Source organism: Heptranchias perlo, chromosome 13, assembly GCF_035084215.1.
Source record: "Heptranchias perlo isolate sHepPer1 chromosome 13, sHepPer1.hap1, whole genome shotgun sequence".
Taxonomy (NCBI): Eukaryota; Metazoa; Chordata; class Chondrichthyes; order Hexanchiformes; family Hexanchidae; genus Heptranchias; species Heptranchias perlo.
The window spans coordinates 27193793-27216269 of record NC_090337.1 but is presented as its reverse complement, the minus strand read 5'-3'; the positions used below and the strand labels follow the sequence as shown (position 1 = coordinate 27216269).

General features: G+C 41.4%; 1 protein-coding gene and 1 long non-coding RNA gene across 3 annotated transcripts in view; one reads left to right on the top strand and one right to left on the bottom strand.

Moving 5' to 3' along the window:
* The window catches only part of atp11b (ATPase phospholipid transporting 11B), a 142788-nt gene extending 141094 nt beyond the window's left edge, over positions 1-1694 (bottom strand). For both annotated transcript variants that reach the window (XM_067995212.1, XM_067995213.1), the window contains exon 1: positions 1483-1694. In XM_067995212.1, coding sequence (XP_067851313.1) covers positions 1483-1575 — 93 coding nt within the window. In that variant the 5' untranslated portion in view covers positions 1576-1694. The remainder of the gene's footprint in view (positions 1-1482) is intronic.
* Positions 1695-7306: 5612 nt separating this feature from the next.
* On the top strand, positions 7307-22262 carry LOC137331040 (uncharacterized). The gene is made up of 3 exons (XR_010965359.1): positions 7307-7460; positions 20037-20250; positions 21746-22262. It is a non-coding gene; the product is annotated as an uncharacterized lncRNA (long non-coding RNA).
* Positions 22263-22477: the final 215 nt, after the last annotated feature.

The following is a 22477-nucleotide window of genomic DNA, read 5'->3' as shown; positions in this document are numbered from 1 at the left end:
GATGAGACATTAAACCAAGGTCCTATCTGCCTGTTGAGGTGGACATAGAAGATCCCATGGCACCATTTGAAAAGCAGGGGAGTTTCTCCTGGTGTCCTGGGCATCAATTACCGCAACCAACACCATAAAAAAAATTAGGCATTTAGCTCATTTACCAGAATGATACCAGGGCTAAAAGGGTTAAATTATGAGGACAGGTCGCATAGATTAGGCTTGTATTCCCTTGAGTATATTAGATTAGGGGTGATCTAATTCAGGTGTTTAAGATGATTAAAGGATTTGATAGGGTAGATAGAAACTATTTCCTCTGGTAGAGGAGTCCAGAACAAGAGAGCATAACTGTAAAATTAGAGCTAGGCCGGTCAGGGGCGATGTCAGGAAGCACTTCTTCACACAAAGGGTAGTGGAAATCTGGAACTATCTCCCCCAAAAAGCTGTTGAGGCTAGGTCAATTTAAAATGTCAAAACTGAAATTGGTAAGACTTTTGTTAGGTAAGGGTATTAAGGGATATGGAACCAAGGCAGGCAGGTAAATAGAGTTGAGATACAGATCAGCCATGATCTAATTGAATGGCTGAAAAGGCTCGAGGGGCTGAATGGCCTACTCATGTTCTTATCTTCATTACTGTTTGAGAGATCTTGCTCTGTGCCATGGTGGGTGCTGCCTCTTCAAAATAATTAATTGGCTGAGAATTATTTGTGATTTCCTGAAGAGATGAAAGAGGCCACGTTAATGCACGTTCTTCTTACTCGGAAAATTACAACACACGTTAGAGGGAAGTAGAGCTTTTGTCACAATTAATGAATCATTTAAGATCACGTAAATGTTCATTCCAGTTCTTCTAAGCGCGGTTGACATTTTCAAGTGTGGCGTCACCAGTTGCTTGCTGAGTCAAAACTACTGAAATTATATTTAATTACAGTACCGATCATTTGGCACCCACATTGCAACATCTGACTGATGTACAAGACAGCAAAAAAAAAACTGACAACTAACCGACAGACCTGAGAAACTCGTCCTTTTTCAAGACATTTACAAAATCCTAGTGCCTGAACGCGCAACTGGTGTTAGGTAAGTAACTTAATTTGAAGACTTGAGAAACCACCTCGAGTCACTGAAATAACGATTATGGATGTAAAACACCATCATCTCAGGTCAACAATTTCAGAACATTTTGAGATAATCCTGCAATAATTGGATTCTGCAAAAAAAAATCATCTCCTTTTCTACTTAAAAGAACTGTTGATAAAAGTGCACCACCAGGTGAGAAGCCATTCCCGTCCTATCTTTCACAACTCTCCGGCCCAGCCCTTTAAACACCGCCGCACGCAGGAGCAATACTCAATATAAATCGTTAGCCCAGGGGTTCTTTTTTTTTTATCGACGCGGACCAGGTCACCGAGCCGCGCACAGAGTCTGAGTCTGCAGCCGGTCTAATCCCACCTGCAGGCTTTACAAACAAGAAGCGGCATTCAACCCACCAGCTGCTGCCGTATCCAGTAGATCACGGTTCGACACCAGGCCGGCGGACTGATAAAGCAGCCCCTGCTCCACCTACTGCCTCTAGCCGCCATGCCGCCCCGCACTAATCCGTCGCTGCTCTCTCTCAAGGCCGCTCTCTCACACGCTGAGTCCCCGGACGCGGCCTCCACACTCTGTCACCGATATTCCCACATCAGCTCGCGCTGTCCCCCCCCTCTCAGTCTACCGGAAACAACACCGCCATGATGTCATCCTACTTCCGCTGGAGGGTGAATCTGGCTGTGGAAGGAGGTGCAGTTTGGGGGAGATGGTTCAGCAACTCACTTTTGTCATAGAAATAAACCATGCGAAGTGCAAGCTGCATTTATATAATGCCTTTAAAGTAGTAAAAACGTCCCAAGGCTTTTCGCAGGAGCGTTATCAGACAAAATTTGACACCCAGTCACATAAAGAGATATTAGGACAGGTAACCAAAAGCTCGGTCAAAAAGGTTGGCTTCGTGGAGCATCTTAAAGGAGGAGAGAGAGAGAGAGAGATAGAGAGGTTTAGGGAGGGAATTCTAGATCTTAGTGTCGAGGCAACTGAAGGCACGGCCGCCAATGGTGGAGCGATGAAAATCGGGGATGCGCAAGAGGCCAGAATTGAGGGGCGCAGAGATGTCGGAGGGTTGTTCGGCTGGAGGAGGTTTGATAACGCTCCTGTGAAGTGCCTTGGGACGTTTTGCTACATTAAAGATGCTATATAAATGTATGTTGTTGTCCAATACCATGTGAAATCAACTAGAATTTATATGTGCATTTATGTATACTTCTCATTACTTAGTTTACTGGTTTATTCTATCAAACAAAATAAGTGAAAGGTTTGTGACAACGTAAAGCTTCTGTGGACAAACAGCCTCAAAATTCCTCTAAATCTGGCAACACTTTGTGCATTCAGCACTTGGCTATTGGTGGGTTTTGGACAGACCAAAATGGAAGTGGGCTATTTACACTCTTAATTTCTTAGTTTGGGAGGTCTGCTAAGCTTTATTGCACTGCTTATATATCTATTTGCATAGCATATATATCTTTTGGAGAAACTCCATTAGATCAATAGCAAATTGTATTTTGGCCTGGATTTTTAACTTACAATATTTCTGGAATGCTAGATTGAGCATATAAGGGGTTGACTCCCAGGACTACACACAGATCTTTTTCTCAACAGTAGGCCAGCAGCATGAAAGTGCATTTAGGCTCACAAGGTGATTTGAAGTGTTAATGAGCTATTCAGAGGACGATTTTGTACAATCTCAAACATTTTGTGTTATTGTGAGAAAATGGCTCCTTGCAACACCTGATGGTCTGTGGTGTCATTCCATCCCATCTGCATTGTGTGGGCTTAGTCACACAGGTGCATGAGAGCCTCCTGTGCACACATGAGAGGGGTAGGCTCTCACCTCCAGATAGTAAGTTTGGTGGATGCTTAACATTGGGCAGTACTCACAAATGCTGCATCCCCTATGGCATCTAATGGGCATTTCCCACAGGGGGCACACAAACAGTAATTCCTGCCATCCCTTATGTAAGTAGGTGGGGCTGGTGGGATGGCATCACCTGTTGTAACTCCGGTCACTCTTGCCTCCTTTGCACCAAGCAACCTGGATGCCAGCAAGCTACCAGCGTGCAGGCCCTTGGAGTGGCAAAAATGGGGCTCAGGGGTTTCCACATGCAATGTGCAGCGTCACATCTACCCCCCCTCCGCCCATAATGGGTGCCCAAGATGCACTCATACTGCTGTGGGTGCCCACCGGATTTATTTAAATTCGGTGACCCCAATATTTCAGCAGGGTCAGGAAGGCTGATCAGCAACTGGTTGGGATTACAGTAGTGGAATGGGATGAAGAATTTTGGCACCATTGTCTAAATACATTGTCAAATCTTCTGCCAATTTATTTCATGATGCCTTAATTTCAAACTACATGCTAGTAGTTGGAATGTGTTCTCGGATTCACCTTTTAAAAAAACATGAAACAAAGACGTGCATTTATTTGGTGGCTTTCACATCCTCAGAATGTCCTGAAGTGCATAAGTGTATTATGACAGAAGTACAGAAATTTATCGATATGGGGCAAAATTTTGTTACCACACCCATTAACAAGAGCATGTTATTGCTATATCTGTAAGGTAAACCAGGCAGTTAAGTGACTATTCTGAAACACATCTTGTTAAAATTAAAGTAGATAAAAAAAATGTAAATCAGAGAGATTACCTTTTGCAATAATCCACGCAACTCCTGATTGAAAGAATATACTATGAAAAAGGACATTTTCATTTTCAGTTGCAGAGTCCAACTGCACTCATAACATTTGTATAGCCATGATGTATTTGATAAAAAATTTAAAATAAATAAATTATGGGAAGTGACTGAAAGTGTACATAAGGTGATGGTTTAATTGTGTTGTGTATCGTCCTGCTGAGCCATTATCCTGTAACAAAGTGAAGAAAGTCACACAATGTATTGATTCAAAACATAGATAAAATGCTACTGCTTAATACTCATCTGGTCAGTAAGATAGGCAAATATGTAGATATTCAAAATCCAATAGTCTCAATGAGAGTTCCTTTCCTGTTCTAAGTTCTAACTGCCATAATATTCAAGTAAATTGGTAATTTCATGTATGATCCACATTAGAACTCATCACACTAAATCTGTTGCAGAAAAAAATTATGCTGTCATTGGCTCAAATAAGCAACAAAATAAGACTGACTTATTGAGATATAGATCACCAAAGAACCTGCAGAAACCTAACTACGTGAAAGGCTGCAATTTCAATTGCAGCTTTTGCTGCTTGCCCCCATCCCCGTGACACCAAGCCAACCTCCCTGCTGCCCCCCAGGTTCCCCCCTGTCATAGAATCATAGAAAGGTTACAGCATGGAAGGAGGCCATTCGGCCCATCGTGTCTGCACCGGCTCTATGCAAGAGCAATCCATATAATCCCACTCCCCCGCCCTATCCCCGTAGCCCTGCACATTTTTTCTTTTCAAGTACTTATCCAGTTCCCTTTTGAAGGCCATGATTGAATCTGCCTCCATCGACCCCTCAGGAAGTGCATTCCAGATCCTAACCATTTGCTCCGTAAAAAAGTTTTTTCTCATATCACCTTTGGTTCTTTTGCCAATCACCTTAAATCTATGCCCTCTGGTTCTTGATCCTTCCGCCAATGGGAACAGTTTCTTTGTATCTACTCTGTCTAGACCTTTCATGATTTTGAATACCTCTATCAAATCTCCTCGCAATTTTCTCTGTTCCAAGGAGAACAACCCCAGCTTCTTCAGTCTGTCTATGTAACTAAAGTCCTCATCCCTGGAATCATTCTAGCCCTGAACTCTAGTTTCTCTTCCATCTCCCCTCACGCCCTCACCTGCTGTGCTTTTCTAGAGAATCTAGCTTGTACAGTGTACCCAAGAGAAGACGCTATGAAGGATCCGGTGATATTTGAAGCGAGTTGGTCCCTGAGTGGCATGTCAGTCGCATCTGCTACTGGTTCCCCTCACTGAAGATTCGATGTCCTTTTGTACCTCCAGATTTGGTGTCATTTTGTACCTCCTCACTTTTCTCTTCTGAGTTGGTTCTTACTTCAGGATTGAATTCAACTTACTTAGATATCTCATCTGTGGAAAGATCAAGCACTTTGTTCCACCAACAGCTTTGCATTAAACATGCACTGATATACAGAAGGACTGCTACATATGCCACAGAGATATAAAATAAGTTAGTTATTCTGTTCTATGTAACTAAGGTATTGGAGTAAACTTTAAAGTCGAGTCGGGAGGAGAGCGGAGGGGGATTTCCAGAAGTATGGGTTTCCTGGACGTCCTTATGATTTTGACGTAGGGACATCTTTCAATTTTTTTCAGTAGGTTTCCCACCCGACAGCCAGCCAGATTGATAGGCTGGCTATCAATCAGACAGGAGAGCGGCCAGGGAGCGGATGCCAGCAGGTAAGTCTTTGATTGGTGGGGGTGAGGGTCGGCAGTCATTGGGGGGGGTCATTGGGGTCGGCGATCATCGGGGTGGGGGTCAGTCATTGAGGTGATTGGTCATTGGGGGGGGGTTGGACATGGGGGTCGGTGGTCATCGGGGGGGGGATCGATTATCAGGGTGGTCAGACATGAGGGTCGGCAGTCATCGGTCGTCGGGGGAGTCAGAGGTCATCGAGAGGTCGATCATCAAGGGGGTCGGAGATCGTGGGGGCGGTCCAACGTGGGGTGGGGAAGAGGGTCAGCCGATTGTGTGTGTTGGATCACGGCAGGTAAGCTTGTTGGGCTTGGAGGAAACACTCCTGCTCCTCCTGGCTCATGAGCAGTGCAATAAAGGCATTTACCTGGGCCTTCTCACCTCTTCTTACGTGGTGTGAATCAGAAGACCCGAGAATTCCGGCCCCCAGGAGTTAAAATAATAATGCTGTTAAAATGGAGGCACGCAACCTCCTTAAAAGATTTTACTGACCGACCCACCTCCTGAGTGGATTGGTCGCCTGCCCCTTGAACCGCCTCCGTTAAAACCACAAGTGGGTGAGTTGGGGTCGGGCTTTACTTCTTACAATTTTTACTTTTGCACCCGCCCCCAATCCACCCGTTCTTAGGGTTAAAATTTACCCCATTGACACAGGACAATCTTCATGTGGTTTCCAGCTATTGTAAGTGCAAGTTCCTTCTTTTATTAAGCAGATTAAAGAATTGTAAACAATTTTACAACACCAAATTATAGTCCAACGATTTTATTTGAAATCAAATTTTATTTGATTTCAAATAAAATCGTTGGACTATAACTTGGTGTTGTAAAATTGTTTACAATTGTCAACCCCAGTCCAACACTGGCATCTCCACATCACAGATTAAAGAAGATAGCATGAACAGTGCTTTCACACTAATTCTGTGTTTGACAATTTTTTTCTAACTGACCTGTTCCAAATGAAAGGGTGCTAGGTCTTTCAACAAGTAAATGGAAGTATTATTTTAATCATCTACTTCCCAACACAGTCATTTCTGGGGTATTGTAGTTTCTTTTTTTGTTAGATGTATATTGTTGTTTATTGCACTCAATTTCATTTTAACACTTTTTAGTGATGATTGATCTTAGGGTGAAACTGCACTTTATGGATTATTTGAGACTTTGCTTGTTATAATGCTCAAAGTTCCCTTGGTCTCTTCCTTTCATGTTAACGCTCAATGAATCATTTATTAATTTGCTAAATTGTTAGACTAATGCAAAATGTTCAATTTCAGAAAAATGTGTGGTTATCTCAGTTTTGCTTTGGTAAAGTGTCACATTTATTAGCATAGCATTGCTCATGTACTTGCTCCCAGTAATTTCAAGTAACATCTGATTTCAATTCATGCTGTGTGCCACAAAATCATCTAAAGCAGGCATGGTCAACCGATCCAAACTAAAGAGTGAGAAGACAAAATTATACTGGCAAAGAGCTGCAAGTTTCACACACTTGCATTCCCACTGACATTTCTACTGCAACCACCACTGTAATAGGAGTACTATGCAAGAAATCCTGAAACCTATCCCATTACAGTTGACCATACTTGATCTAAAGCGCCTTAGTGCCTGCCAGTTTGAAAATAAGGTGCCTAGATTTTAGTCAGTCTACGCAGAACTATTGTAACATTGAGAACAATTTTAGCTCGTTCTAAGATTCTAACAATGCGGGCAGTTGCTGTCACTACCTTTAAACATATTGGCTTGGAATTTGCTCCAAAAATAATGGAGAACCGAACAGTGTTCATTGTTATTTAAGGGTAAATGGAAGAGCAACTTCCGGTGAGTGCACATGCAGTCAAACGTTCAAATCGGAAAGTGGCTCTACGAGATTCCCTGCTCATTTGAAAGCTGCGTGGGAAGGACAGCTCGCCGGTGAAATGAATAGACCAGCACAAAGTTGCTGCATTGCCCAGCTGGTAATGAACTAATCTACACAGAAAAAGGTACATTGGGTTTTTCAGTCTAAACTAACTTTTAACCCTTAATGACTGCCAAACAACCTCTCTGGCACTGAAAATTAACTTTTAAAAATGTGGAGTCTCATTCCTTCCCATTTTAATTGTTCTTTGGGATTTTTTTTAAATCTCCAAGAAATACCTTTTATTGCTGTCTCTTTTATCTCTGTCTTTTAGTTCAATATTTTTTTTCCCTTTCCTTATTTTGATTTCTTTGACTGATTTTACATTGTAGCTTTCACTTCCTGGTCTGTGTCTGCGGGACTTGTCAAGGACATTTCAATCTGATTGGTTCAGGAATCAGAGTGATCTTTTCCCCGCTCAGATGCCCGGGAGAGGATGCTGCAATTTTTGCAGCTCACCATTAGAGGAAGTTCCCTCACTAAAGCCCGTGGATCATTTGTGGGCAAGTTTAAATATGATGAGCAGTGGGCGCTGTTCGTTAGCAGCTCAGAGCAAATTCCGGGCCATTGTGATAAAAAGTCACAGAAGGTTTTCAGATGTCTGAATGTCTGGGACTTGTGCCAATTCTCCTGCATTCCCAACATAAATCTAATTTTAAGTAAGTTGATTGTTTCTTGTCACAAGGTTCCACATTGAAGATTCTGGAAGAAAACATCTCAGTATTCCCCAAAGACCATGTTATACTTTATTTCTGAAAATTATTCTAAGAAACCAAAATAAGGATGAATGCCTCATTAAACATGCAATCAGTACAGATACAAAGAAAAAATACAATGCTGGAAATTTAAATTGAAAACAGAAAATGTATTCCAAAATAGCTATGAGTAAATTAATATTATTATTACACACCTCTGTTTTTATTCCAATCGTATATTAATGGATTCCCCCATGGCATTACTCAAGGGAAGTTAGGGAATGTGGTCTCTCTTTCCTGTCTCTTGTTTTTATTGTTGCTCTCTGTCTCTCTTTTCTGCATCCTCTACGTTTCCTGTTTCTCTCTGTGCTCTTCTGCTTCTCTTTTTCTTTCCTTTCAGGTTGAAGGTGGTAGGGAAGACGAGATCCATAGGGCCAAAAATCACATTTTGCACTGGAGGGTGTGGGTCTGCTTTGTAGGCCTACCTGCTCTCATTACATCCTATCGCACCTCACCCCTTCCGTCATGCTTTCCTCCACCCATTCACTGCCACCACGTCTCCTTCCCACTACTTCCTCACGACCATTACGTCCCAAACCATTCTTCTTTGCCTTACCATCTATTCCTGCATCCCTCATAACCTTCTCTGGCTTGTTGCCTCTCCTTCCCCTCATCTCACCATTGCTTTCCTGCTCACCTGAGCCCCCATTCTCTTTCCCATTCAACCCCATCACTTTCCCGCTTCACCCATCAACCCACAATCCCTCACTCCCACTGGGTGAGTATGTGGAACAGGAAGGGAGGGTGTAAAGCCCAAGAAGTGGGTGGGTCAATGGTACAATGGCCCAAGGCAGGAGAGGGGCTGTAGGGAACGTGACAGGTGAGTGTCCAAATTGGTACCAAGTCAATGGTAGGAGCAGCAAGTTGAGGGGGCCTGAGTCCCAAACCTCTAAGATATGGAAGACAGGCAGACCAGTGGAAGCAGCTGAAAAACAGTAAGTAAAAATTCACTAAGTAAAATTAAAGTAAAGTAAATGTAATTAAAAGTAAAAATAAAATATGTTTAAATAAGCTTAAAATAATAAAAGGTTAATAAATGTAAAAGAAAAACTTACCTAAAGCTTACCTGCAGTGCTACCTGGTAGACAAAGGTTGGAGGAGCAAGAGTACAAGAAGAAGCATGAAATATAAATAATTGTAAGTATAGAAACTTAGGCAAAACTGACAGTTTAAAAGCAATTCTAACTGTTACACCCAGCTGTGACTGCCAGGTATGACAAAACAGTAATTAAGTGTGCTGAACAGAAAATGCATGCTGGATGCAAAACTTTGTTAGTTGATCAGCTGGTGATGGGTATCAGCTTTACAATTGGCCTCAGCATCTCTTGGCTATGGAGGTTCCTACCTCTGATCACCATCCTGGAATTCCCTATCTAACAACATTGTGGGAGCACCATCACCACAAGGACTGCAGCAGTTCAAGGAGAAGGCCCACCACCACCACCTCAGAGGAGCTAGGGATGGGCAATAAATGCAGTCTTGCCAGTGTTGTCCACACTCCAATAACAAATTTTAAAAATCTAGTACATCATTGCAGGTAAAGATAGAGTCAGGCTCTGTTATGATACTCTCCACAATGGAATATCCTTTCAGTACTCACTGCCTAAGTTCATGTGAAGAATGGCCAATTGGTGGAGGACAGCAAGCAGTATCAGGTTGAAGTCCAGTTATGGCAGGAGGAGGGAGAAGATGGCAGTCATGACAGACAGCAGCAGGGAGGGGGATAGAGAGCAGTGAGCCACAGGCCCGCTTTCAAGATCTCCAAGGTAGGTGACACTGTCGACAAGCTCCGTGGAGACCTCAATTGGAGGTAAGTAAAATGTTTAATCATGACACAAAAACATGACAGGCAGGCATGATGGAAATAAGCAAGACAGAAATAGGTATGATTTTATAGGCAGTGACAATTACAGGAAGTGTGTGCATATACAGGACTTTTAATATATTACGAATCAATTTTCCATAGTATTGCACATGGGCAGTCAAAACCAAGTGCAGTCTTCAGGTGAAGTGGGGTTAGAAGGCAAGGAATAATTGGACCTTTAGGAAAGGAAATAAAGTTGTTGGAGCATAGGGGTTTCTCGGCAGTGTAGGCTGAGAAGCTGGGAGATGCAAAACTGAGGCACGACAGCATCACATTTTACATAGGCATTTTCCATTATAAACACAGATACAGGAATTTATAGTGGATAAAGTTGACACCCAGAAATGTGACAAATTATGACAACAAAAAGTAAGGTTTCGTAAACAGAATGTGTATCCAGATGCAAGATTTTTAATATGTTACTAGTCCATCCCCTGTACTGCATTTTAGCTCAACACTTCTGGTCTTTGGCCACTGGAGTGGGGGAGGGGGCGGGCAAGTTGGAGGACATTCTCGTGGGTCCACTCCTGGGCGCGAAAAGGACAGCTATTCACAGGTCCAGGATGAATGCAGCCCGCGCGGAGGGGATTGCTCTGGCTGCCTGCCTGTCTTTCACTGTCTAGACTGTGGCCATCGGTACATTTGGAGCCATCCATGACCGGTGGTTATTATCAACATCGATAATAATGTTGTGATTTAAATTGTGAGTTTATTTAAGTTTAATTAGATTTTATGTTTAATTATATTAATGGAGCTTCCTCAGTTTGAAGGGGCACTTGTGCAGTTGCATTTCTGTTAGTGACACTGGGGCAACCCAGCATCATCCCATTGGTTTATTTAAAATAGGCAATTGCGAGTCACGATCAAGTAGAGTTCAGGTGAAGCAGGGTTTGATGGTGGGAGATAACTGGACCAGGGCCAAGGGAAGACTTGACACTAAAGGTCAGGAGAGACCAGATGGGAAAGGTAGAATGGGGTTATTGTGCCCCCACCTGCAGCGAACCCGCATTCCTTTTCTCCACAACTGCTAAATACCTCCAATTGATGTATCTTGCAGTGTATTCTTAGCTTTAAAGATGATAAGAGATATAAGTTCAATACACAGGCAAAGAAATATATATAAACTAAAGGTCACTCATTTACAATTATGGACAGAGTTGTGGAATTTCACTTATTTAGTCACTGAAAGACAATGGCCCTGATGTTATTTCCGATATGTTTAAACAGAAAGTCCTCTAACTCATTACAGACAATGCCACGGTATATATAAATGTGTATCTTTTTAAATTACGCCTTGTGACATTTTTCCAACGTTAGAGGCACTATATAAATACAAATTTTTGTTGTTGAGCTGATTGCATAACAAATATGACATTATGAAATGATACAGAATAAGCAGCATTGATTTTTGAAAACATTAACTTAACTTTTCAAGTCCAGTTAAATAGGATCTCTTCTACCATCATGCAATTAAGTTCTGCAAAATAAATTACTGTTTTAATTTAAATAGATTATGTGAGTCATTTCAATATTTTCATTGTGTAACAAGACATTAAGGATGGCAGGTGCATATAACAGAAGCAGTTTAGTTTAATGATATACGACATGCCTAATTTGGTGTTAAATTGGACTTGGAAAATTCAACTGAACTGACGAAAACAGTAAAACGTATCCATAATTTTTAAAAATACTATGTGGGCTATTTTTTGGAGAATACAATCAGAACAATCATGAAATAAAATTTGAAGCTTTAATTGCACCATCCACAGCACTGTCAATTTCATCCTTCCAATTATTTTAATGAGACTAACTCTGAATTTTATAAAACTTGAGGTGGAGAGGTACACCTTATTTTTTTATGACAGTGATATCACAAATAAGTAACAGAATGATGTTTTATAAATGTAACGATATATTTCAATGTAAATGATGCCATTGCATGTGTTTCTGGAAAAACAAACGCAAAAAGGATTCCCAAAACTTTTTCCAGGGCAATTACACCTTAGTGCAAATGGGTTTTAAAATCACAATTTGCATTTTATCCTGCGTTCTGACTTACAGTCTTATGAGCAAATGATCTCAGACGATTCAGTCCTTCTCAGCTGCAAGCTGAAACTGAATCACATTCCAACCTCAAAGTTCCCTGACTAAACAAATAAACTCTGAATGACCATTGAGTCTATGTTTATTTAACATTTAGACTTTGTGGCCCTAAAGGGATACAGAACTCCTTAACAGAACAACCTTCCATTACATGGTATAACACTTTTGTCCTTATGAATAGCATATCATCCAACTTATCGTGAGCAACATCAAGGGAGGTCCCAAGGTAATATATTAAAAATGATATACCAGTGTGCTCAAACTTCACACCAAAGACATCATACACATACAAAACAACTTTTTTAAAAAAGAGAAAAAAGCTACTTACTTAATGTTGGATGCTTTTGGAAAAAACTGGCAAGCACTTTACAATTTGCAAAGTTCCATGGCCAGACTACAAAATATTATGGTAGGTAATGGCCAAGTAGCAGCGAGTCCAAGTACTTCAGGCAATTACATTAGATGTTGAAACACTGAAGCAGTGGAATTGCCAGCATTTAAGCAAAGCAAGTGGCAAAGGAAAATAAGAAATAAGAGAAAAAGCTTCACACCCCACAACCTCATTGAGCAAGTTTCCGGACCTTTTCTCCAACCCCGCACCCCTCCTCTGAGCTGTTCTCCACTCCCACTGAGGAGCTCTTAACCCCCATCAAGTTTCCAGCCCCTTTCCCCCTCCCCACTGACCAAGATCCCCTCCCACCCACTGCCGACTAACTACAGTTCCCCCACAAGTTAAGTTTACCCTACTTCATTTTCTCTTATAGAGTAAGTCCCCGACTGTATTTCTCATCCACAGCACAACCCCCACTAATGGCTGTCTGTCAAATATTTCAACCCTCTGCACCCCCTCCCCCAAACCATCCATCCCCGATATATATGAATTCTCTGTACTCAGCACTAATCAATCTCAGATGTTCACTCCAGACTTGAATAATAGAAGTCCTTCCAGAATTGGCTTTTGTTCATATGAATCATTGCTGATTGCTTTGGAATTTTGAGATAACTAAACATACATAAAAAATGCAGCTGGTGTAACCATTTAGAATCCATCACAAAATATAAAGACTCCCTCCTCCTCCAAGTCATTCCGTCCTGAGGCCTTTCCCACTTGTCAGTTCTTGTCAGATTCATCTGTGCCCAGCACTCTTACTGTAACTGCAAATTCTAGTTGTGAGATTTCAACTAGCATATATGTATACATCATTTATATTTTCGAAGTTACCTTAGAAAAAGTTGAAAAGTTCCAGCTTGCCCTTGTTTTTAATTTTTGTACAAAGAAAACATACAAATACTTTTGTTGCTTCTAATGTAACTCCTGTAGTGAATGTAACTCCTCTATTGCGAATGTAACTCCTCTATTCAAGAAAGGAGGAAGACAGAAAGCAGGAAACTACAGGTCAGTTAGCTTAACATCTGTCATAGAAAAAATGCTGGAATCTATTATTAAAGAGGTTATAGCAGGGCACTTAGAAAATCTCAATGCAATCAGGCAGAGTTAACACGGCTTTGTGAAAGGGAAATCATGTTTGACTAATTTATTAGAGTTCTTTGAGGATGTAACAAGCAACGTGGATAAAGGGGATCCTGTGGATGTGGTGTACTTGGATTTCCAGAAGGCATGTGACAAGGTGCCACATCAAAGGCTATTACACAAAATATGAGCTCATGGTGTAGCGGGTAACATATTAGCATGGATAAAGGATTGGTTGGATAACAGGAAACAGAGAGTAGGCATAAATGGGTCATTTTCAGGTTGGCAAGATGTAACGAGTGGAGTGCCACAGGGATCAGTGCTGGGGCCTCAACTATTTACAATCTATATCAATGGCTTGGATGAAGGGACCGAATGTATGGTTGCTAAATTTGCTGATGACACAAAGGTAGGTAGGAAAGTAAGTTGTGAAGAGGACTCAAGGAGTATGCAAAGGGACATAGATAGGTTAAGTGAGTGGGCAAAAATTTGGCAGATGGAGTATAATGTGGGAAAATGTGAACTTGTCCACTTTGGCAGGAGGAATAGAAAAGCAGTATACTATTTAAATGGAGAGAGATTGCAGAACTCTGAGGTACAGAGGGATCTGGGTGTCCTGGTGTATAAATCACAAAAAGTTATTATGCAGGTACAGCAAGTGATTAAGAAGGCAAATGGAATGTTGTCATTTATTGCAAGGGAAATGGAATATAAAAGTAGAGATGTTTTGCTACAGTTGTACAGGGCATTGGTGAGACCACATCTAAAATACTGTGTGCAGTTTTGGTCTCCTTATTTAAGAAAAGACATAATTGCTTTAGAGGCGGTTCAGAGAAAGTTCACTTGACTGATTACTGGGATGAGGGGGTTATCTTATGAGGAAAGGTTGGAGTTTAGAAGAATGAGAGGTGATCTTATTGAAACATATGAGATCCTGAGGGGACTTGAAGGGGTAGATGCTGAGAGGATGATTCCCCTTGAACTAGAACTAGGGGAAACAGTTTAAAAATAAGGGGTCTCCCATTTAAGACGGAGATGAGGAGAAATTTTTTCTCTCAGAGGATTGTGAGTCTGTGGAACTCCCTTCCCCAGAGAGCAGTAGAGACAGGGTCATTGAATATTTTTAAGACTGAGTTAGATAGATTCCTGATTAACAAGGGAGTCAAAGGTTATAGTAGGTAGACGGGAAAGTAGGGTAGAGGTCACAATCAGATGAGCCATGATATTATCAAATGGCAGAACTGGCTCGAAGGGCCGAATGGCCTACTCCTGCTTTTAATTCGTATGTCCGTAAGTACATTCATATAATAGCTTCCCTACGGAATTCTGTCCACAGTCATCAACATAAAGGGCAGGGCTTACAAACAGCAAGTTCTGGCATGCTCTGTGAATGTCTAGCTTCAATGTCAATCTCAGCCAGGAGATTCACCAAGTTGCAGGGTACAGCTCTCAGCATGCATTTGCACCTACAACTTGTAGAAGTTTTTAAAAAAATGATTGATAGCATACAGACCAGAGAGGAGATCAAATGAACAGTTTTAAAAAAAATAATTTTCAAGACTAACAGATTACGGTGGATTTTAACCATCCAGGAGGAGTTTGGGAAATGAAATTAAGATTCTCAGTAGGCAAATTTCCATAGATGCTTTGGTAGACAATGGAAATAAACAAACAGACAACAGGGGGAATTCTCTTCCTTATTCTCACCTGAAATTGGACAGGATCACAGCGGAAGTTTTGGACGGAATGGCTTATCATCACCTCACCATCCCAACTGGGATTTCTCTCCCCCCCCATGTCCACTGGAATCGCACTGGCCGCTCCTTTCTCACTCGCTGCATGCAAGTGGTGGTCGGGTGCAGGGCACAGGTCCCAATTATCACCCCTTTGTGGAGCTGCCATGTGGAGGTAGACCCTGGGTAGTGACAGTCTGGGCCTTATGTTTCCCCAATGGAGGGAGAGGGTCTTGTATAGCATTCTCTCCCTCCAGTCAGCCCCAGACACTTACCTGCTGAATTCCTCAGTCAAGGCTGGGGGTTTCATTGAGAGCCTTCCTCATGATCTTCGGGACACTTCTGCCCCTTTAAGGTCCCTTGATGCCTTTTCTCGTGCTCAAGCGGTCTTCCAGCTTCAGCTCTGCTGGAGTTTCCTCATTCGCATCGTCTGGTGGGAATCTGTCCGGGGGCTCGTGTGCATATGCAATGAGCCCCAACCCAGGAGAATGTATCGGGCATGGAGCGGATACCGAGGGTCAGGTGCAAGTCCCACTGCACCGGAACTCAGCTCCAAATTGGAGAAGCCTTCCTGAAAGGTCAAGTTAATTTGACAGTGATTGAGTCAATGGTGTTGAAAATCTATCAAATCTGCTCATTACAGGGGCTTTAAGAATAACTAAAAATAAATTTCACCAATATTTGGTTTGACGTTAAATCTGCGGATAACAGAAAAATGTCAGAATGGTAACAGGATAGTTCTAATATGTGGTTGGAATGCAACTGGAGAGGATGTTCAAAATTGTGGGAGTACTGAAACATGCAGGAAGAGCGACTGTGAACCTGGAGCTGGAAAGGGATGTCCAATGATTCATTAGTCGTTCTCCAAGAGACTCATTATAGTTTAAAATTACTGCTTTTTGGTTACAAAAGGACACTGCTATTTGAATATATGTAGAAGATACAACAAAGCTGTAGCATTTTTGACACCTTCAAAAGAGAGCTCAGGAGCCAATTATTAATTATTGGAAATTCTCAAAGATACTTCTCATAATTAAGAATAAGCCACCAGGGTTAAACAAAGATATGTGCCACATGAGTGGAGGATGCACTTTCATTCTCTATGAGTGGTTAAACCTATGCTTGAGGATTTACTGTAATGTAAGACAACTAGTGTCAGTGTCTGATTTATTGAAGCAATAAAAATATTATGTAGTGATGAATGTTCATAAGAAATGTATCACTGCCTGGTTTTGCATTTAATATTGTTAGTCACTTAGAAAGCATGTCATGTTTTGAGATTGTTTGACCATTTTTCCACAGAAAGGATTTGGAAAAGAGTTACTTTAAATCTTGTGTTTTAAAGTATAGTGTATTCATGCAAGTGAAAAAAAGAGAGGGATTGTAGCGCAATAGGAATCCCCAAAGGAATTCCCATCCTCAGCACTTTATTTGCTATAAGTTCATTTGCAGTAACTAGCAACAATACTGTATTAAACCTAGGTACAGAAACCATATAAATAAGCAAAAATGGCACCCTTTGCAGCAACATTAACTAACGCAGGGAGAAAAATGCAACTAATTATCAATAAAACATAAGTTTGGAATCAACTTTTGGAACTGAAACCTAAATATAAGAATCCAACTTCAACAGGCCAAGCCAGTGAGTTAGTCATGCACGCACTTTATATGGGCAAGGTGAGTGCTGAGGGTACAGCTCACAGAAGAATTTGCGTTTTGGCATCGGGCCTCATTATAATCATTTTATCTTCACAATAAGGATTGTGCCAGCCAGCAGTGTAGGCTCCCTTTGCCTCATGCTTTTCTTCACTACAAAACGTGGCATGCTGCAAGTTGGATATCTATGCGTAGTTTCCCAACCAGTGTTCCTCCAGGATGAAGCTCTGCGTTCACAATTTTATGCTGTTTATGTGCATTTCTGCCCCACAATAAATTTTAGGGTTTTTTTCCAGATATGTTCCCATTCTGGGGGAGTCCAGAACAAGGGAGCATAACCTTAAAATTAGAGCTAGGCTGTTCAGAAAGTCAGGAAGTACTTCTTCACACAAAGGGTAGTGGAAATTTGGAACTCTCTTCCCCCAAAAAGCTGTTTAAGCATCATTACAAATCACAGAGCCTAATGACACTGACTCAAGACCAGCTTCCATTATTTTGGTTTCATTTTCCATTCAAGGTTAGAGTGTCATTTTTCTTGGTCCTGTTCCATATTCTTACAGCGTTATTTGGATTCCACATCTAGTTGTTTGCTATTAATGTCAATCTTTTTGATTATGATCATTAGAAACTGCTAGGTCAACATTGATCAAAAGACTCACATGATCCCAGCTCTGTATTGTACACGTATTTATTATTCACTAGCTACTGATGCATACATTACTGCTTGAAGCACTGTGTTTGGCTTAGAATCGATGCTGCTGTTTAGTTCTAAGAATGGGCATTGGTGGCACCAATATTGTATTGAAATTGTTTACAAACTGCCTGTACCGCTATTGAACCATGTAATATTCTCTGGTGATTCACTGCCTTTCGCTGATAAGGAACAGAGACAGATGCTTGAATGCTTAATGTTTCATTAATAATTAATTACAAACACATCAAAGAAAACAAAATAGGTGTTTTGTTGCTCATATCTGCAAGTTGCCACAACAGCATTACATTTGGAATGGCTGAAGTAGCCCCATTTGTTTTCATGTTTCTCATAATGTTCTCTTTTCTGCCTCCTCTGATGAGGTTTATTTTCTAGATTCCAGTTTATTTTCAGTTACCATTTTTATTTTGTTCATTCTTTCTTTTCTCGTTCCATCCTGTTTTCATAGCACATTGTGAATTATAGCAGATTTGTGTCTTAATTAGTTTTGTTTGAAATTAAATGGATAATATTTTGCCAACAATTTGCCAATAAAGAAACATAATTAAACAAACAACATATTTCTGAATTAACTACCAGCAGAGTGATACTACTGCTACCTCCATGGGGCTGGCATTTTCAATGCAGTTAGGCTGAGGAGACTGCAGCTGGACATTGCCATCCAGCTGCAGTCTAGCCCCATTTCCCAAGTAACGCATGCTACAATGCCACACCATGCCTGGTTCTCAACCATGTCCAGCTGCCCTGGCTATATTCAAAATTGGATATAATTAAAAATAATATATACTTGATAACTAAAGAAAGTGAATGCCCACAAAATGGAGGTGACATAGACAGGCAAAAGATTTCTACTCTCTACGGTATTCTGGCCAAGGGAACCAACTTGATTCCTTGGCTTTTCATATTTTGATTAGTGAAGTATGTTCATTTTTCAATAATGGACTCACAAATAAGAAATAATAATCATTGCAATTTCTAGAACTTTTCCTATAATGTAAATATTAATGATATTTTGTAAAGTCTCATAAATCTGATGTGTATATATATGTTCTTTGTCTCTGTGGTGTAAATAGGTCAGCTAATGTTTTTTCTGTCTCATTACTTAGTGCCATGTTTTGGGGTTTTTAACCAGATATTCTGCTCAGGTTCAGTGTCATCGACCACTCATATGCAGACTTCACATCCCTTAGGAAAAGTAGTATACCTTTACCTGTCCAATATCTAGCTAAACAATATTGAGGTCCAGGGATCACTGGGATACACCACATGCCACAATATGACTTTCTTCATCTTTGCGAGGTGAACTGAGCATACAGTCTATTAGACTGAAATTCAGGCTATAAACCAACTGACAATTTATTTAGCATGGAGCAATATGGGGGTGACTTTCAACCTCTGGTCACCCGTTTCTCACCTGAAACAGGAGGGAGGCTGCTTAAATATGAAAATTGGGGTCCTATGCCGATTATAGTACCCCGTTTGTAATTTTCAAGTACAATTGTGCGCCGTGCCCACTACGCCTATTTGTACCAGGCATTGAGCGATCAAATCAATGGTGTTTAAAGGGACCGTTGGTGGCCGCTCAAAATTGGTGCTGCAAACTTTTAATTTTTTTTGGTGGGCCCAGGAGGAGTAGTGGTGCTCCTCCTGGGCCCCCCCAAAAAAACCCCGGCCTGTTGCCAGCCTGTTTGAGGCCCCCATCCAGGATTGCCTACCCTCCCATAGAATCATTGAATGTTACAGCACAGAAGGAGGTCATTCGGTAAATCGTGCCGGTGCCAACTCTTTGAATGAGCTATTTAATTAGTCCCACTCCTCCGCTCTTTCCCCATAGCCTTGCAAATTTTTCCTTTTCGAGTAGATAGCCAATCCTTTTTTGAAAGTTAAGAGTGGATCTGCTTCCACCACCCTTTCAGACAATGCATTCCGGATCATAACAACTCGCTGCATAAAAGAAATTCCCCTCAACTCCCCTCTGGTTCTTTTGTCAATTATCTTGAATCTGTGGTTACCGACCGACTCGCCAGTGGAATCAGTTTTTTCTCATTTACTCTATCAAAACCTCTCATAATTTTGAACACCTCTATTAAATCTCCTCTTAAACTTCTATGCTTTAAGGAGGACAATCCCAGCTTCTCTATTCTCTCCAAAAAGCTGAAGTCCTCACCCCTGGTATCATTCTGGTAAATCTCCTCAGCAACCTCTCCAAGTCCTTTATACCCCTTCTAAATTGTGGTGCCCAGAATTGGATACAATATTCCAGCGGAGGTGTAACCAGTGATTTATAAAGGTTTAGCATAACTTTCTTGCTTTTATACTCTATGCCTGTATTTATAAATTAAATGATCCCCAATGCTTTTTTAACAGATTCATCAACTTGAACTGCCACCTTCAAAGGTTCGTGTATGTGAACCCCCAGGTCTCTTGGTTCCTGCTCCCCTCCCAAACCTGATCTGCTGGCTGGCTGAGCGTAGGAGCCGGATGATTTCCTGCCCTTCCAGAACCAGCGAGCCGCAGTGGGGCACCCGCAGCTCGCTGGCAGCATGCTAATGAGGTACAGGCCTCATGCTGGCACAAACAGGTGGGCAGAGCTTGAAAATCACCCCCTATATGTTACAGTCATTACAAATCTTCCTGATATATATCAAAACAATAAAAATGTTTCTCTCTGAGCTGTCCCTGAACAAGCAGGAGTCTGTGAAAATGGATGCTCACTTACATGGTGAAACACTACCAAGAAGTCAAACTAGTCCAGGCCCTCTGACTGTCGACTGACTAACTGGGCTGAAGCAACCACACATAACTCCCCCAGTCAGAAGCTTCTGACCTCAGAGCTGGCCAACAAAGGACGACAGCCCATCATTGACCCTGTCCCTTCTCATGGGCCTCAGTTATAGCTGTCAATCAAAACCACCACCCCATGATGTTTGATGTTTTGATGTGTGTCAGATTCCGTGAAAGGATAACTGGACAAAAGACATTAACAAACTGTACAAAAAGAATAATACTGCAGGTGCTGGAAATCTAAAAACAGAAACAGAAAAAGCTGCAAATGCTCAGCAGGGGAGTACCACTCAGTGGACATTTCAGGACTGGGAAGTGTCTTAGACCTGAAACTCGACTGACAGACATTCTGTTTCTCCACAGATGCTGCATCACCTGCTGAGTATTTCCAGCTTTTTCTGACATTAACAAAAGTGGCTCCTTTAATTACATAGATTGGTTAAAATTTTGCATTATTCAAACACAGACAATGCTTGAGGAAAAAGCCTCGAACCCCATGTGGTTCAGAAGCTTCAAAATGAATAGCTAGGTCATTTAAAGAATTAACATATTAATCTTGCTATGATCCCACAGGAATCGAAAACCCAAATGCACATTAATTGACTTTTGGCCTGCCCGATCAAAATTGGGATGTTGCAATTGAAGTAGTTCAGTAATTTTATCCATAGAAATGTTGCAATTGCAAGTTTACAAGTGTTCAGAACAATGCAGTTGTAAACAACAGTCTTGATACACAGGCCAAATCCAGGCAGCAATGTTGGAAAACAGCCTTTGAATTCTTTCATGATGAATCACAATGCCGCACCAAGGTTTAAACATTCAGGTTTGGTAACCCTACAGTTCATAAAACAACTGTTGGAAACAGGAAGCTGGGGGGAGAGGAGAGGAGGAGAGATGTAGTGTTATCAGCTCTGGTTGGGCTGGATTCTGGAAGATTTCATCACATGACCTCCCACCTCCAAATGCTTCACCCCCACGCTTCTGCCAATGTTAGCTAATCAATGATTGCTTCTGCTATTGTGGGAAAAGACAGCATATAACAAGAGGGTGAGAACATCTATCAGAGGAAGTCCAACTTCCAAATCCAGGAATGGTACTTGGATAAGGAAGCAGGTGAAGGAGATGCAGAGTTATGGCCTAGCCTAGGATATGCACAACTCTTATCCTTCCTCTCCGTCCTTTAATGATACAATCACTAACACCAGCTCCATGCCAGCTCGTCAGAGAAGGTAGCTTGACAACAAATTATAATGAGGACACATTGCTTACACTTTTCCTCTTTATGCCTGCAGGTATGGCAGAAGAAACTGTATTGGGGCTCTCTGCACTGGTGTCACCAAGCACCTCAACTAGCACCCATCACTCAATCTCATTCTAACAAGAAGCGTCACAGTTACATCCGCCCTGGGGATCCAGATGTTCAGCTTGAAGACAGCACATTGGGTGAACCATAAGAGGACAAGGAGCAGGTGGAGATGGCACAGAAGGAGCAGAAAGTACCTGGCCAACAGATCATCTTGCATTCTTTCATCCCCAGCTGATAGGGCAGGAATACTGAGCTCTGGGGCCCAGCTTTTAAAAGAAAGATGCTTTCAGCGCATGAGAGATTGGGGGAACCTACCTAGGAGCTTTCAACATAAAGCAGCTATTGTGGAGGATTCCACGCCAGTCCTGTGCAGCTCTTAGTCGCTGGCTGAAGAGCAGTGTTAGAATCCTGCGGCCAGTTTCCAACCAGAAATGATGGCGACCTTAAGATACAGGGAAAAAATAAAAAGTGACAAATGATGGATTAAAAAATAATTAAAATAATCCCTTTATATGTGGAATTTATAGAACTGATTTAATCTTATATTTTTCAAGGTTAAATAATCTCAGTTAGCTACAGTGTAGTAGAAAAATGATTCCACATCAGTCCAATGTAGTTCCATTAAACCATTAGCTCTTGTACAATCATAACCACTGAATTGATTCTCTAGCACATTTACACTTTTGGATACTTTTGGATTTTTACCAAGTTCAAATCC